General features: G+C 37.5%; 1 protein-coding gene across 2 annotated transcripts in view; it reads left to right on the plus strand.

The window, feature by feature from the left end:
• ticrr (TopBP1-interacting, checkpoint, and replication regulator) overlaps positions 1-14,681 on the plus strand; it is a 46,407-nt gene that overhangs the window by 17,242 nt on the left and 14,484 nt on the right. The window contains exons 7-15 of one of the 2 annotated variants that reach the window (XM_072565176.1): positions 192-395; positions 1,097-1,245; positions 2,750-2,850; positions 3,892-3,985; positions 7,406-7,488; positions 8,966-9,190; positions 10,867-10,945; positions 11,605-11,686; positions 14,458-14,589. In XM_072565176.1, the coding sequence (XP_072421277.1) occupies positions 192-395; positions 1,097-1,245; positions 2,750-2,850; positions 3,892-3,985; positions 7,406-7,488; positions 8,966-9,190; positions 10,867-10,945; positions 11,605-11,686; positions 14,458-14,589 (1,149 nt within the window). The remainder of the gene's footprint in view (positions 1-191; positions 396-1,096; positions 1,246-2,749; positions 2,851-3,891; positions 3,986-7,405; positions 7,489-8,965; positions 9,191-10,866; positions 10,946-11,604; positions 11,687-14,457; positions 14,590-14,681) is intronic. The other variant, XM_072565177.1, reaches the window with a different exon arrangement.

Consider the following 14,681-nt stretch of genomic DNA (forward strand, 5'->3'; position numbering starts at 1 on the left):
CCTCGCTCCCTCAACAGCCTAGGATATAACTCATTTTGGGAAAACTTCAGCATATTAGCATTTGAGAGTGCTCAGGCCATTCTGATCAAACTTTTTTGCCAGTTGTAACTTTCTCCTTTGGTTAGCTTGCTCAATAGATCACTTCTGATCTTCCTTTCTTGTCTTGAATATTTTTGTTAAATTAATTTCAGGTGGTCCTCGAACCCCTGTTCGGCAGAGGATGAGGTCAATGAGTCGCTCTCTTCAGATGTTGAATGTCGCTCGACTAAATCTTAAGGCACAAAAAAACCAACCAGATGGAATGCAACTTTCCATTGGGGATGAGCCTGTGCATCAGCCCAAGATGCATTTGGGGAACAAACAAAAATCTAAAAGAATTAACAACATTACTGTAGGTATGTCTTACTAACTGTCTTTTTGCCAAAATTATGGATAGGTTTCTATGTTGTTTATTTTAGATGAAATACTGTTTTCAGATGTTTGAAGCATTTTGAGAAGAGTAAGTATAGATGCTTAGGCTTTAATTGACTATTTGAAACATTAGTCAGTCACTTGCAATTCATTATTGCATGAGAGGTTTGAGAAAGCAGAAGCCCCTCTTGTGGCACAGAGGTAGCGTCTATACCCCTGAACCAAAAGACCTGGATCAGGTCCCACCTGCTCCAGAGATACGTAATAACATCTCTGAATAAGTTGATTAGCAAAATAGTTTGCAAAAGCAGTAAAATTGGTAGGTTGATCACCATTGCATTATAGGAAGAGGAACAGTTTTGTGTTGTGCTTTGGTGTTCAGTAGGGATTGGGTTAAGACTAAAATATTGAAGAATGGACTTAGAGTCATGAGTGTCTGTGAAACCTATCGCAGAAAGATGCAGATATGTTGAGCAAAATTCCTTTAGTAGTTTAAAAATGCAGAATAAGATCTTTAAAAGTCGTATGTTGTCCTATCCAACATTCCTTTATGGAAAATTGTATGATTAGGTCTGAGTAGAAAAAAAACCAGTTAAAAGCAAGTTATCTTCCACTATTGACTATTATTTACTTGTTGCCTATTTGCAGCATCAAACTTTGATTTCTCATTATGTCTCTGTTACAGATTTTAATAGCGAAGAGGAGATGATGTCCAGTTTGAAAGAAAATTACCAGAAGCATGTGGCAAATGGATTGTCCCAGCTTAGTTTCATACAGAATACAGTTTTAGTCATTAAAATGTACCTGAAATCTGCAAACACTAATGTGCATGAGGTATTATCAGCTTCTAATTTGATGGCCTGGTAATTCTGAAGTAATGTAATCTTATCGGCAAAGCTTTTACAAAAAAATCTTAAAAGATTTATAATTTAGATGAATCCTAGCAATTTGAAATCAATTGCTATATGTTATTACATATTATTGCAATATTGTCACCTGTGTTTCATATGCTAATACAATTATATTATAAGAATTATGTAAACTTTAACGCACAAGACAGAATCTAACCATCTTTCAATATTCAGTTGGTGAATGACATACAGTCAGCTCTAAATCTACCTCCATGAGCATCATGGGGATGCAGTTCACCAGAAATTGAACTAGACTAGCTGTGTAATTGAGTAGTTCAAAAAACGGCAGAAACAGTAAATTCTGGTGGAGAATAACTTGCCAGATTTAAAGCCTGTTGACTACATACAAAGTACCAGTCAGAAGTCTGATAGAATACTTTCTTTCCTGAGTGATTGGAGCTGCAGCAGCACTTGAAGATTGATGTAATTTCGGACAAAGTAGACAGGCAGGAGGTTGGAAGAACACAGGAAGCCAGGTTGCATCAAAGGATAGGGAAGTCGACGTTTTGGGTGTAATCCTCCGTCGTCATTTAGGACAGAGCAGCCTGCTTAATTGGTATGGCGTCATATTCTGTCCAGCATTATAAACATGCACTGTTTCCTCCAATGGGACACAGTGGCGGCAGTGAGAAGTATCTCACCAAGTCTTCTTTAACAGCAGCATCCAAACCTGCAAACTCTATGATTTGTATAATGAGATTTTCAAAATGCGAAAATAGTGACTGAAATTTATTTCTAGCAGGATAGAAATAAATATCAAAAATGCTATGTTAAACCTGTTTATAATCTTGGTAAGACCACCATTGGAGTTCAACCTCCAAAAAGGATACAGAACCACTGGGAAAATACAAATAGATTTTTGCTAGAACTAATCAGAATTAAGAGAATATTTCTACCAAAGAAGATGGAACAGGAGAAGATAAGACCAAAAGGTGAACCAACTGTGAAATTACTAGAGAAGCTATAGAGAGTGCCCTTTTTTAAGGAGCACACTATATACTGTAGAATATAAGTACAATAGAAAATTCAAAAGAAATGTCTCTGGAGGAATGATGAGGATGTGGATCACTTTACCATGAGGAATTCAGGTGGCTAATGCAGACAGATACATGGGGAAGGTAAATAAACGTGAAGAAGTGCTGATTGAGTGAAGTGAAGAGTGACAGGCGGCATAAACACCAGCATGAGACTGTTGTCCAAATGGCTACTTCCTCTGTTGTAAATTCTGTGCAGTACTCTGCAACTCGATATGGGATATAAATTCTCACAGTTATTGCCACCAGAGCTCCCTGGATAATCAAATTAGGAAGGACAACTGCATAGTCTTACTGCTGGGTGCCTTTTCAAAATTCTGAATGCAGTATAGTTTCAATACTGATTAGTTTGTGCACCTTTTGAATGTAACAGTTTTTCTCTTTTATTTAAAGACTACATGTATAAATTTGATTAGAATGCAATTACTGAAGAGCACTAAATCCATTCGGCAACAGTATGGAAACCAGGAGAATAAGGAACTCAAAGTCAGAGAGTAAGTAACACTATTTAAATTGATGACATCATTATTTACCCTCTTATTGACACTCAAATGCAGTATATTTAATTCAATACTTGTCCCTAGTGTGATGGTTCTAGCAAACTTGCATGAAACTATCCATAAAGAAAAATTATCCCCATTGATGAAATGTATAGTTCAAGCTTTCCCTCTGTGTATTACAGGAAACAGAAATTCACTGTATTAAAGAATGCCCATTCCTCATGTAGCACTCGAACCGCATTCCTAAAATTATTTCCCATAAGAAAATATGTAATAACTCTGGATTGTTCCTGAGCTTTTTCCATTAAAACATATGACTGCCTTGAAACTATGTGGCCCAAAAATCTCTTTCTTACTAACTTGTAACTTGCTTACACTTTTCCACGAGCCTCCTACTTAATGTCTTTTACTCACTGCTTTCCTGTCTTGACTCTCTGGCTGAATGCTCCATGCCACCACCCCTTTGCCTTCCTCACCCTGAATATGAGCAAGAAGGTTGGGAGGGATGGGGATGGGATGGAATAGTGAGTGGTAGGATTGGGAGTGGGAAGTGCAAGGGAATTAATAAAGTAGAATAATGATTGTTTTTCTCTTTAAAAGAAAGTCTGAACGTGCAAAGTTACAATGTGTTTTCAGACTTGTACAGTAAGCACTTGAAATTTAGAGGCATTGTTCTCTGGGGAGTCTACCTAATTTATAAATGATGCTAAATAGAAAATACATAATTGAAATGTGCTTTTATCAGAGGCCACCTGTATAATGATTAAGTTGGCTTAAGGCCCTATTTGCAGGAAAAGTAAATTGTAAGCGAATTTAACTTGCTTCAGACTTGAGTTTTGCGCACCTGACTTAAGAATGGTCTTTACTAACACCAGATAACCAACTAGAAAATTATACATTAAACTAAATTACTCTGAGGAGAAAATAATGATGTAGGGTAGGGGTATAGTCAGGAAAGATCAATCTTATCTGCATTTATGATTTAACTGTTGGAGGACATCTTTGTGTTAATCTTTATGATGGGTCCTATTACAGTTGCCAGCTCCAGGTCTTGTTACGCTTAGAGATGTTCCAGCAGTTTCCATCGTTGCAGAGTGACAATGAACAGTTGGAACAGCTTGTGGAAGAAGTGAGTATAGTGTTAGATCCCAGACGAAATGCACAATTGCATGTCTTTGTTTAAATTTGAATCAGAAGCTTATGTCCCATCATTCCAAATTGTGATGTGAAATGAATTTAATGTATTTTGTATTCAGTTCTTCATTAGCTTGAATCTAAGTGCACAACAGATCTCAAACAGTTTCCCTATTAGAATGTCCAAATAAAGATTCACTGTTTTTTTACTTGTAAGGGTATTCATATATGATTAATTACTCTTCTGCATTGGCTAGAGTGATCCTGACTATACTGTAACTGATGCTCAAGCTTTATCACATCATTGGGTGCATGAAATAGTCTTGTCATAAATGTACTGGTAATCCTATAGTACTATTGTTTTTGAAAGTAAACTCCTACATTTTAGCCTTCAGTTCACATCTTTAAATCAGGCTATTTGGACCTGCAGCAGTGTTCCAGTGATAGGTGTGATGGTGCCATGTCTCTGCTGGTCCTGAGAGAAGAGAATGGCCTTCCTCTGCACCATCCCATCCATCAGGTTCTTCAAGTCACTGTTGGCAAAGCGGGTGCCAATTTCCCTTTATCCAGTACTCATGAATTGCACAGGAGAGCTCTGGGCTGCAACACTTGATGGGGTATGTAGTTGTGTTTTACAGATGGTGTATCAGGGATCCCAGCAATGGTGCATACATCCACCTGTGGCAAGTGGAAGAATTCAAAGAACTGGGCACTGGAGGGGCATGGTTTTTTTTTATATTTGTTAATTCGTTCATATGGATGTCACTGCTTGGCCAGCATTTATTGCTCGTTCCTTACTGCTGTTTGAACTGATTGGCATGTTAGAGCCATTTCAGAAAGCATTGCTGTGGGTCTGAAGTCATATAGGCTGGACCAAGTAAGGATGACAGAATTTCCTCTCAAGGATATTAGTGAACCAGCTGGGTGCAGCAATCAACAATGATTAGATTTCGCCATCTACTATGGTGGAATTCAAACACGTGTTAGTGTGAATCTTTGGATTACTAGTCCAGTGACAATGGCACTCTGCCACTGGCTCTCTAAACGTGCATAGGTAATGTGGTGATTTTGGAAAGATAATATGAGAATCCTTTGGAAACTTGTCAAAATTGACACCTAACCAGTTTCTTGTAAAGTTCAGCCTCCCATTTGCAACCCTGATTAGTCAATAACATGCGTGCTTACCTTTTGGAGTGGTTTTCTATGTGAAACTCTGGTTCAGAGCCTTCCCAGCTGAAGCATTCTTGTTCAGGCTAGCAATCCATGCCTTCAACAACAGGCAGGATTGGTGTTGAAACCGTATCCTTTTTTTGTTTGACTGCATTTCCCTACAATCAAAGTTTCTCCAGCTACTTTGACAGCTCCTGAGCAAAAAGTGTATTATGTAAGTGAACTTGGAGACATGGTACCAAGTGAGTGGGCAAGTGTTCAGGTTGAGTCAGGATTGATGAGGGAGTGGGATCAGTGTGGGTTTGAGGATTGGCTGGACAGGAGGAAGAGTTGGGTCAGGTTTCTTGGGTTCTGGTCGTATGAATTGAGGCTTTTGGGTTGTGGGTCCAATATAGGGATATTGCAGCAAAATATTAGATTCTACCTCTATTGCAGACTTGGGTTTTTTTTGGCAGATAACAAATATAAGGTAGTTGAACCTGTGGTAGTTTCAGCAACTTGGGAAACTTCTGTAGAGTCTGTGCACTGAATATATCACAAGGTCCCAATACATCTTCCGAGTTACACCCAGTTGCTCTCAATCCTGAAGGTCTGACCATGATCTTGATGATATTTTTACTAGATAAGACACGAGTTAGTTCTGTTCTGCTTGGGTTTGATGTCATATGAAATGCTACTCAACTTCAGAGGGCAGGGTAATTTTAAAAAAATGCAAGGATGCATTGGGCATATTTAGCACTTTTACAATGTTTCACAGATGTTATAAATACTTGAAGTGCATTTAGTCAAAACTGTCCACTGGAATAACCGTCTCTCTTTTAGTTTCCTTCAAAATTTTTGATGTACTCTCTATGGAGCAGATACTGGAGATGCTGGTCATGGACTTGAGCATATCTGTGTTTTAGAAAAAAACAGCCATTGGACCATTTGTTTTGCATTGATGTATGACTTGTTATGGTCTTGGGGGGACAGAAAAACTGAAGCCTCAAATTCTCTTCTCAACTGACTAATATGTGTGATTTACTTTTTGAGAAACTGGATGTGTTTCTCTAAATCTCGATAAAACTATGGTCATTTTAAAAAAATTACAGCAGCAGACTTGTGTGGGTTAAACACAGGATTGTTTATTTACACTTAGCCTGAATGATCTGACACTACATCAACCATACTCTAGAGTGATGCAATTGCAGAATTTAGTGCATGTCTACGGTTTTTAAATCAAAGAAAGTTAGCAATTCACATCTTTAAGAGTCCAGTAAAGAAGGAATCATTTTACCATTCTTGACTTGTACTTCAGATAGGTGGGATGGAATATCTGGGTTAATTCTGATGAAGGGCTTTTGCCTGAAACGTCTAATTTCCTGCTTCTTGGATGCTGCCTGACCTGTTGTGCTTTTGCAGCACTACTCTGATCTAAACTCCGGTTTCCAGCATTTTCAGTCCTCACTTTTGCCTATCTGAGTTAATTGCTTAGCACCCTTCATAGAGAAGGCTGTTCAGGTCATGTAGACAGACACTTGTGACTGCTGTGACAGGCAGTTCAGTTTCTTTCCCAGGTGAAATTAGAGTGTTGGAATCAGGCTTAAAGGCTCTTTAAAGTACATTGAGCACTGTTCTTGAAAGACAAAGGTAGTATGGTTTTTTTGTACAGCTGTTTTGTCAGTGTTATTGTTCAGACTATGCCATGTTTCTTCTGAGTTTTGGGTGTAAAGAATTTCAGTATCAGACAACCAGTTTCTTTCCTATGGCCGAAGGTCATTGATATTCTGTTGAAGGCAAATGTTTCACTTTCACATTTAATTTGTGGATGACTAGTCTTGTCAGCTTTCCTCTGTTATATTGCACAATTAGAGATATAAGAGTCTAGGAGTCCATTGACTTTGTTTTTAATGGGTAAACTTTGAAGATTGGTCAGGTGTGAATTCCAAAGAAGTGATGTTTTAGGCATGTCCAGCCAAAGGGAAGGTAGCTTCCCATTATGATCGATGTCTGAATTTTCCAGCCACTTGGGCTGTTTTGAAGTTGCCACAGTCATCTTATTAGTTCATCAGTGTCCTTTCTTTTAATAAATAATGACAGTTCCAGAAGCTTCTGTCAGAGCGCAATCCATGTTTAAGATTATGAATGTGATTTGCCTGTTGCAGACTGTGACACTGGTTTGTAATAGGAGTTTAAATGTATTTTAATAATACATTAGCAAGTCAAATACTTTTTCTAAAGGTAATCACTTTGTTTTTGATTACAGATGACAAATTTGCTGCGCATCATATCTCTAACAAAAGACACCACCTTTCTTGCCAAATTTCTGGAAGAAGAGATCTTAAACACGTAAGTTTAAAATAATCATCCAGTCTTAAGACTGCTTATGTTCTAAATGTCCTGCATGCTATTTCAATTGATGGGAATCTTCCCCTTCCATTTTCTCGGGGATTGTACATTTAAAATAGGCTAAGCTCAAACGTTTTCTCAGAGGCTTGATTCGTTGGAACCCTTCCTGAAAGGGTGGCGGAAGCAGAGTTTTTGTGTAAGTTTCAGACAAGTATTGGCAGAACAGTGGCTCTGTTGTTAGCACTGCTGCCTCACAATGACTGGGACCCAGGTTCGATTCCAGCCTTGGGTGACTGCCTATATGGAGTTTGCATGTTCTTTGCGTGACTGCATAGGTTTCCACCGATGTTCAGATTTCCTCCTACATTCTAAAAGTGTGCAAGTTAGGTGGATTGCCCATTCTAAATTGTCCATGGTGTCTAGGATGTGCAAGTTAGGTGAATTAGCCATGGTGAAATAGGGGTCTGGGTGGGATGCTCTTTGGAGGGTCAGTCCAGATTCGATGAGTCAAATGGTCACTTTCCACACTGTAGAGATTCCACAATTCTAGATAATTCTTGTTAAGTACAGTGTACAAGATTGTTGGGGTTAGATGTAAATTTGAGATTACAATCAGATCTTATTTAATAGAACTTATCACTTATCAATTTTATATCTCTGTGACCTGGTGCTTTTCTATATTGTGCCTTTTATCCAGTGGGTCAATGGAGATGAGGAAACCACCTCAATCACACATTTGATTGAATTAAATCAATATAAAATCTTGGCCCATATATTCTATAGTCAGTTTAGGAAAGGATATGACCATTGTGGCTGCATCATTTCATATATTTTACATTTCTTATCTTTGGAAAAAAATGTTAAATTCAAGGACTTTGATGTAGGAAATATTAATGTTGAAAAATCATTTGTATTGTATAATATTTCAAAGTCTGCAATGTTTGTAGCACATTATTTATTATTTTATTTGGTGTGTCCTCTTAGGTGGTTATTAGTTGTGATGTAGATTCGCAACATAAGAACAGTCTGTTTGCACTTTGCTTTCCCACTATACACTTTAATATTACATTTAAAAGAGTTCACTTTTCCATTCGGGAAGTACACACAACCTTTTAGGTTTGGAAGGGGAACTGCTGGAGTTCAAACTCTGACCCCATTTTTCACAAAGTACTTTAGTCCACTATATCAAAATATTAAACCTGCCTTGAGGAATAACAGGAATGATGTTGAATGGATACGGAGTGTACATTTGTAATTTAGTGGGGAAGTTGGGAGTGAAGTAATTTTAGATATATTTTGTTAGATATTTAATTATAGTCCAGCATAAATCTGTTAGTTGGATTTTACTTCTGCAGAAAAGTGTGTACGATTAATGACTGGGTGGAGCAACTGGCATTTGGCATCTTCTTTTCTCTCAGTTATTCTTTTAATGTTGTATTAACATGATTCAGGTAATTTTAATCATATTACTTTTCAGGTATTTGCTTACAGTGCCAAAGATATTGGGTGAGCTATACTATGCATTAGGACAGAATGTCCCAGCACAACTGGCAGCAGTGCTTCCTGCTGACTTCTTGAGTGATGAGTCCATGAGCCAAAACACAGAGTCACCTGACATGCTGGTGGCCATTGAAGCAAACTTTGGAAGTTGTGAAGGAGAGCAGTTGGAAGAACTACGTACAAGATCATCTCAAAAGAGAAGGTATTGGAGTCTTGTTTCTTTTCCTGTTTGTCTTTCTGCACAAAAGGATTTGTAATCTCAAATTGCTCGAACCATGGCGAACACCATTATAGGCCTGTGAATGAACAGCAAGAGAACATTTGGAAATATTGTGTCACAAAGCTGGTCCTTTTTTCTCAAAGCTGTTCCTTTTCTCAAGGATACTGTGTCCTTGTTTTTTTTCCAGAGGGGTAAACAGGCTAAACTGCGACATGGCTGGGTTTGGTATAGAGCAGAAAGGCCTTTTGTTTATACGTAAACAGATTAGTCTTTAGGCTCAAGCTTTTATGTTTTTAGAAGTAACCTGTACAAGTCAAGGGATGTGGCCAGCTCTCTCGCTGAGCAGTTTAGTCCAGAACTAGTTTAGGGAGTTCAACTGTGGACTGTGTGAAGAAAGGCTGCTAAACTTTTTCTCCTTCTGCCCTTCTCACTTCAACCTGTAAGCCTTTGTTTCATTCTCACTGTGTTTAAGGGGTTTGCTTATTGGGGCTGTTGTGTATATTCAGAACAGCATAATTAAGTTTGGGTAGACTGAGTTCTGTAGGTGTTCTTTATTCTGTTCGTTGTGTAATTTTGTGAATAAATTTTTGTCTGTTTTAAAACCTGGCAGTCAACCTACCTAACTCCCTCCGGGTAATTTTCACTGTACTCTTAGTGAAACAAATTGCAAAGTTATGGTCTGGGCTGCCTGCTTAAGAATGTTTTTAAATGGTCTGGCCTAGTCCATAACAACTGACTAGGGTAGGCGACATCAGAGTGAGAAACAGTGTTAGCATTTCAGCTCAATAGGATTTCATCAGTGTATCCAGGGCTTTGCACTTTTTTTTTCCCCCCAGATTTCCAAAAGCTGCAGTATTTTGCTTTTGTGTTCTACTGCATATACAATCACAAATTCTAAATATCATTCTGATCAGTGTTGTATTTTTACTCATTTTAACTGTGTATCATGACAATCTTTCATACCTGTACTAATTTTACATGACTAAAATCCTAGTGGGCAGCATTGAGGTAAGATGTGTGGAGGCCTCTAGCTGTGTGTTTTCCAGCATGATATTTGATGGCTATAAAAATAACATCTGTCATATAAGTGAGGCGTGAATGCAATCACACAATAACATTGAAAATCATATAGGCTGACACTTCAATATAGTATTGGATGCCAAATTTCATTGCTTGTGGAGTATTGTTGGGATGTTTTGAGGACAATAAGGCTATATGAATCATTTTAAATTTATATTGTGCTGCATAGATCATAAAATAACAAAGTATTTGTTAGTGTGAGCTACATGTCCACTTTGTTCCACCTAGAATTTAAATATTCCTCTGTCCCTCTCAGCCACATCTTGCAGTATGGTGAAAGGGTGACATTTTGGTTGTAACTTGATGCTCAGCTTTTGTCAAATTTGACAGATCAGTTGATTAAAGCAGTGCCTTTTACTGAACAGTGCTGCTGTCAGATTAAATGTCCTGTGTCAAATTTTAAGATTTATCGATCAAAAAACTTCAATTCTCTGAAAGAAACCACATTTACTTTCTGCAATTTAGATCACCAGCACAGACTATGGTTTGAACCAATGTGTTAAAATTATAAAATGAATGTTTAGTTGCAGTAAATGTCAACATTCAAGAACCAGTTCTGTTCAAATATTGTCTTTTAGGTTGACAAGGCATCGGAGCGTATCTGAGGTTTCTCATAATCTGCGACAAATTCAAATACCAAAGAAATCTGTGGAACTGGTAAGTGTTTTGGGGGTGGGGGGAGGACTGTGTGATCACAACTGAGGTGGGGGAGTGGTAGTGGTTTTGGGGAAGATTAGATACAGCTGAAAGTGTAGAACTTAGTGCTTCTGCTGTTAAACGTCATTGTAATAAATATTCTCATAAGGAAAAGTTTACTTTAAAGAACAGCTGTCTAAACTTTTCCTGCCACTTCAAACATTCTGCATATGCACTCTACCTGCATCTGGGTAGAATTGTGTTCTTTAGCTTTCATTGCCTTATCTAATTTTTCCAACTAAAATCGATCAGCTCAAAGATGGTAAATTTTATTTGATAATCTCACTAGTTCATCTGCCTTTACAAAGTTTAATATCATCATTGATTAGATACATTGTAAGACTATATATTGCACTTGTCCTGTGCTGTAACTGTCTAGAAAAAGAATTTCATAGAATCCACTTTTCATTTGTATTATATTACACTGTTTAAACCAAAAAATTTAAATCATTATTTGGGTAATATATCCATTATTAGTTTCTGGCTTGAAAGAAATTTTAGAGGAACCGCTTGAAAAACTTTACAAATGTAAAATATGATGAATGTCTTGTGATTTGTGTGGAAAGTTGCAACATAAAAGTCTAGCTGGAAATTATACTAATAAAATCTGTTTATTGTAGCAGGAAAATTTACAGTCTCGCTTCCCCATTGCTATTGAACACCCAGTATTACCTTCATTACCTTCACAAAAGGAAGTACAAGGTACAATTTGCTAATATTTATGTTGTGCTGTAGCGTTTATAGTTAAATATATATTTAGTTTTCTTCACTGAGTATTGAACCCATTGGTTACAGAGAAGCTAATACCTTGCTTCAGTCATAACTCTGCCATTTGTTGATGTGCCCATTTGTGAGTTGTTGCAGTGTTTGCTAATTTGAAATGTCTGAGGCAAATATAACAGGATTTATTGAAAACTATTGCTGTTTATTTCCTTTTTTTTTTGTTATGTAGCTTCAATAGTCTAAACATGGCATTTTACCAGCTGTAGCGTACTGATCATTTGGTTCAGCATGCTCTTTTAAAAATCCTTCACAGCCTCACTTCACTGTATTATGTCTGACTAGTTTTGTTTGGCATCTGTCATTTGCTCCACTGTACCATTGCACCGTATTTTGATGCTGCTAGAACAATGCCAGGTAGGAACTTTAGAATTTGGACCTAACGATAATGCATATCCAAATCAGGATCTCCTATATCTGAGAGAATTCATAGGGGAAGAAGGAGCTTTTTTTTTTGTGTGAGCTTGATGAGGTGCTGTAGTGCAGCCTGTAGGTGATCTACAGGCAGCTGCATTGTGGAAGAAGTGGACATTGAATTCAGAGGCAAGGACATCAATTGTTTCACTACAGTGCTGATGACACATTGCATCAGTAAAGGATGGCTTGTGCTATGGAGATGTTAAATTGAGGGTTCATCACCCTGCTGAGGCAGATATTTTTTTAAAAATTTCAACATTTGCAGAAGGGCAACGAATTTATACTTGCATTGTCAGCTGTTAAAACCCTCTTTGAAACCCAATCTTTAAACAAGAATTTGGTTAGTTCTAATACCTTTTCACTTCATTTTGTAAAGAAAATAATATTTCTGAGAGTGACATTTGTGACGTTTATTCTATGTAAATGTAAATTCTTTTAGAGAGGAACTCCAGAATTTATAAAGGAAGAAGTCTTTGTATAGGGACAATATAAATTTAAATTAATGCATTTTTGTTTTGTAAGTTACCTATCATTGGGATTTTAGGTAATTACAATTAAGTGGGTTTTTGTTACATCAGAAGAGAATTTAGAGTCTGTAAACTGGTGCATTCACTTGTTTTCTTTCTACAACGATCGTTCAATATGTCTGAACTAAATTTGCATTTATCACAGTCAGCATTTTTGAGTCAGTGACAAATGTATTGTTGGGCATGTAGAAACATATCTTGAAGGAGCAACTGAAAACTTAAGAGATGTTACTTTTCAATTGCTTAAATGTAACTGGTACTGTGTATTATAAACTTAAGACATGCAGACTACCAATGCAATATCAGATAATTGTGTTTTCCAAAGTTATTCTCAGGATTTGAGAGCATTCCCAAAACTACAAGTAAAAACTCTGAAATCTGATGTACTTCAATAAATTTTGATATATTACACTTGGTTGTCAACAAGTGCTCCTGAGCATAGCTGACAGTGCACCAAGAAAGGCCATTAAAGAGAAACAAAAACTGTTAGAGTATCATTCTCAACTTCTGGACACCCTGATGTGCTTTGCAGTCAATAATATACTTTTGATGTATAGTCAGTATCATGGTGGCTCAGTGGTTAACACTGCTGTCTCACCGCGCCAGGGACCCAGGTTCGATTTCACCTTAGAGTGGCTAATCTGTGTGGAGTTTGCATATTCTCCCTGTGCCCGCGTGGGTTTCCGCCAGGTGCTCAGTTTTCCTCCCTCAGTCCAAAGATGTGCAGTTTAGGTGGATTGGCCAAGCTAAATTACCCGTAATGTTCAGGGGGATGTGCAGGCTGGGTGGCCTAGCTGTGAGAAATGCAGAGTTACGAGGTAGGGAGATGGGTCTGAGTGGAATGCTGCCCCGTGTGGACCAGTTGGGCCAAATGACCTGTTTCCACACTGTAGGGTTTCTATGATGGTAAGATAATGCCAGGAATGCTAAATCGATTTATTTCACCAATCTGATGACCAGCTGATTTGCTTTAGATATTAATTAAGGGATCAGTCCTAGCTAATATACTGGGTATAATTCCTCTTCATTGATTCTGAACCACACTGTTCAGCCTCTGAACGTTTTGTTGACAAATATTGGAATTAATTTGGATAGGTGCTTTTGTTTTAGAAAATTGTTTCAGTATCAGTTGGATTTGGAGTGACAGTGAACCAGCGGAATTCTGCACACTTCAGGGTAGAACAATTGATAGGGACCAAACGCTGTAACTGGCTTTTAAAACTACAGCATTTCATGTAAGCAAATTTCACATAAGGTCCATGAGTTTGCAGTTTGTAGTAATTGGCTGGTAGTAAATTTGAGTTTAGTAACTACAGTAACTGATTGGAAATGGACAAGTTAAAGAAAATTGAATGCTTACTTTGAAATTTGCTTGTCCCAAAGCGGGATAAAGTCTCAGCTTCTGAGCTAGGTACGTTTTTAGAAAAAAGAAGCAATTATTTGTGATCATGACTACTATGAGGAAACATTATTTCACGTGCCTGTAAATTAATATTTAGAGAATCATGGACCTGTAGTGGAATATTCTGCTGGTGGTTATTTTCTGTTTGTGATCAGGTATTTGAGCATTGTTTGTGCGAATGGAAATTTATTCCCAAAAGGATTTGATACTTGGAAAGAATATTGGAAAAAAATGCTGTAATGTTTGTCCTAGTATATAAAATAAATTACCAGGAGTTACTTTGTCTAACTTTTCTGGTTGGGCATCCTCTCAAGTGACCCCCTAACCTTCTGTTTTTATCTTCATAGAGGTGACAAAAGTGCGAAGGAATCTATTCAATCGGGAAAAATTGTCTCCAAAGAAAAAGCTGAAGATGCCAAAAAGCTACTCTGAATCTGTGGTTGAAGGGGCGATGCACAATAAAGAAAAAAATAGCAAAGGTTATTGGTTTCAAAACATATGTTACTTTATAAACTCCATTCCATTTTTCAAAAGAACAGTGATTTCGTATTGATTCATATTGTGACTTTCT

This window comes from Chiloscyllium punctatum, chromosome 48, assembly GCF_047496795.1.
Source record: "Chiloscyllium punctatum isolate Juve2018m chromosome 48, sChiPun1.3, whole genome shotgun sequence".
Taxonomy (NCBI): Eukaryota; Metazoa; Chordata; class Chondrichthyes; order Orectolobiformes; family Hemiscylliidae; genus Chiloscyllium; species Chiloscyllium punctatum.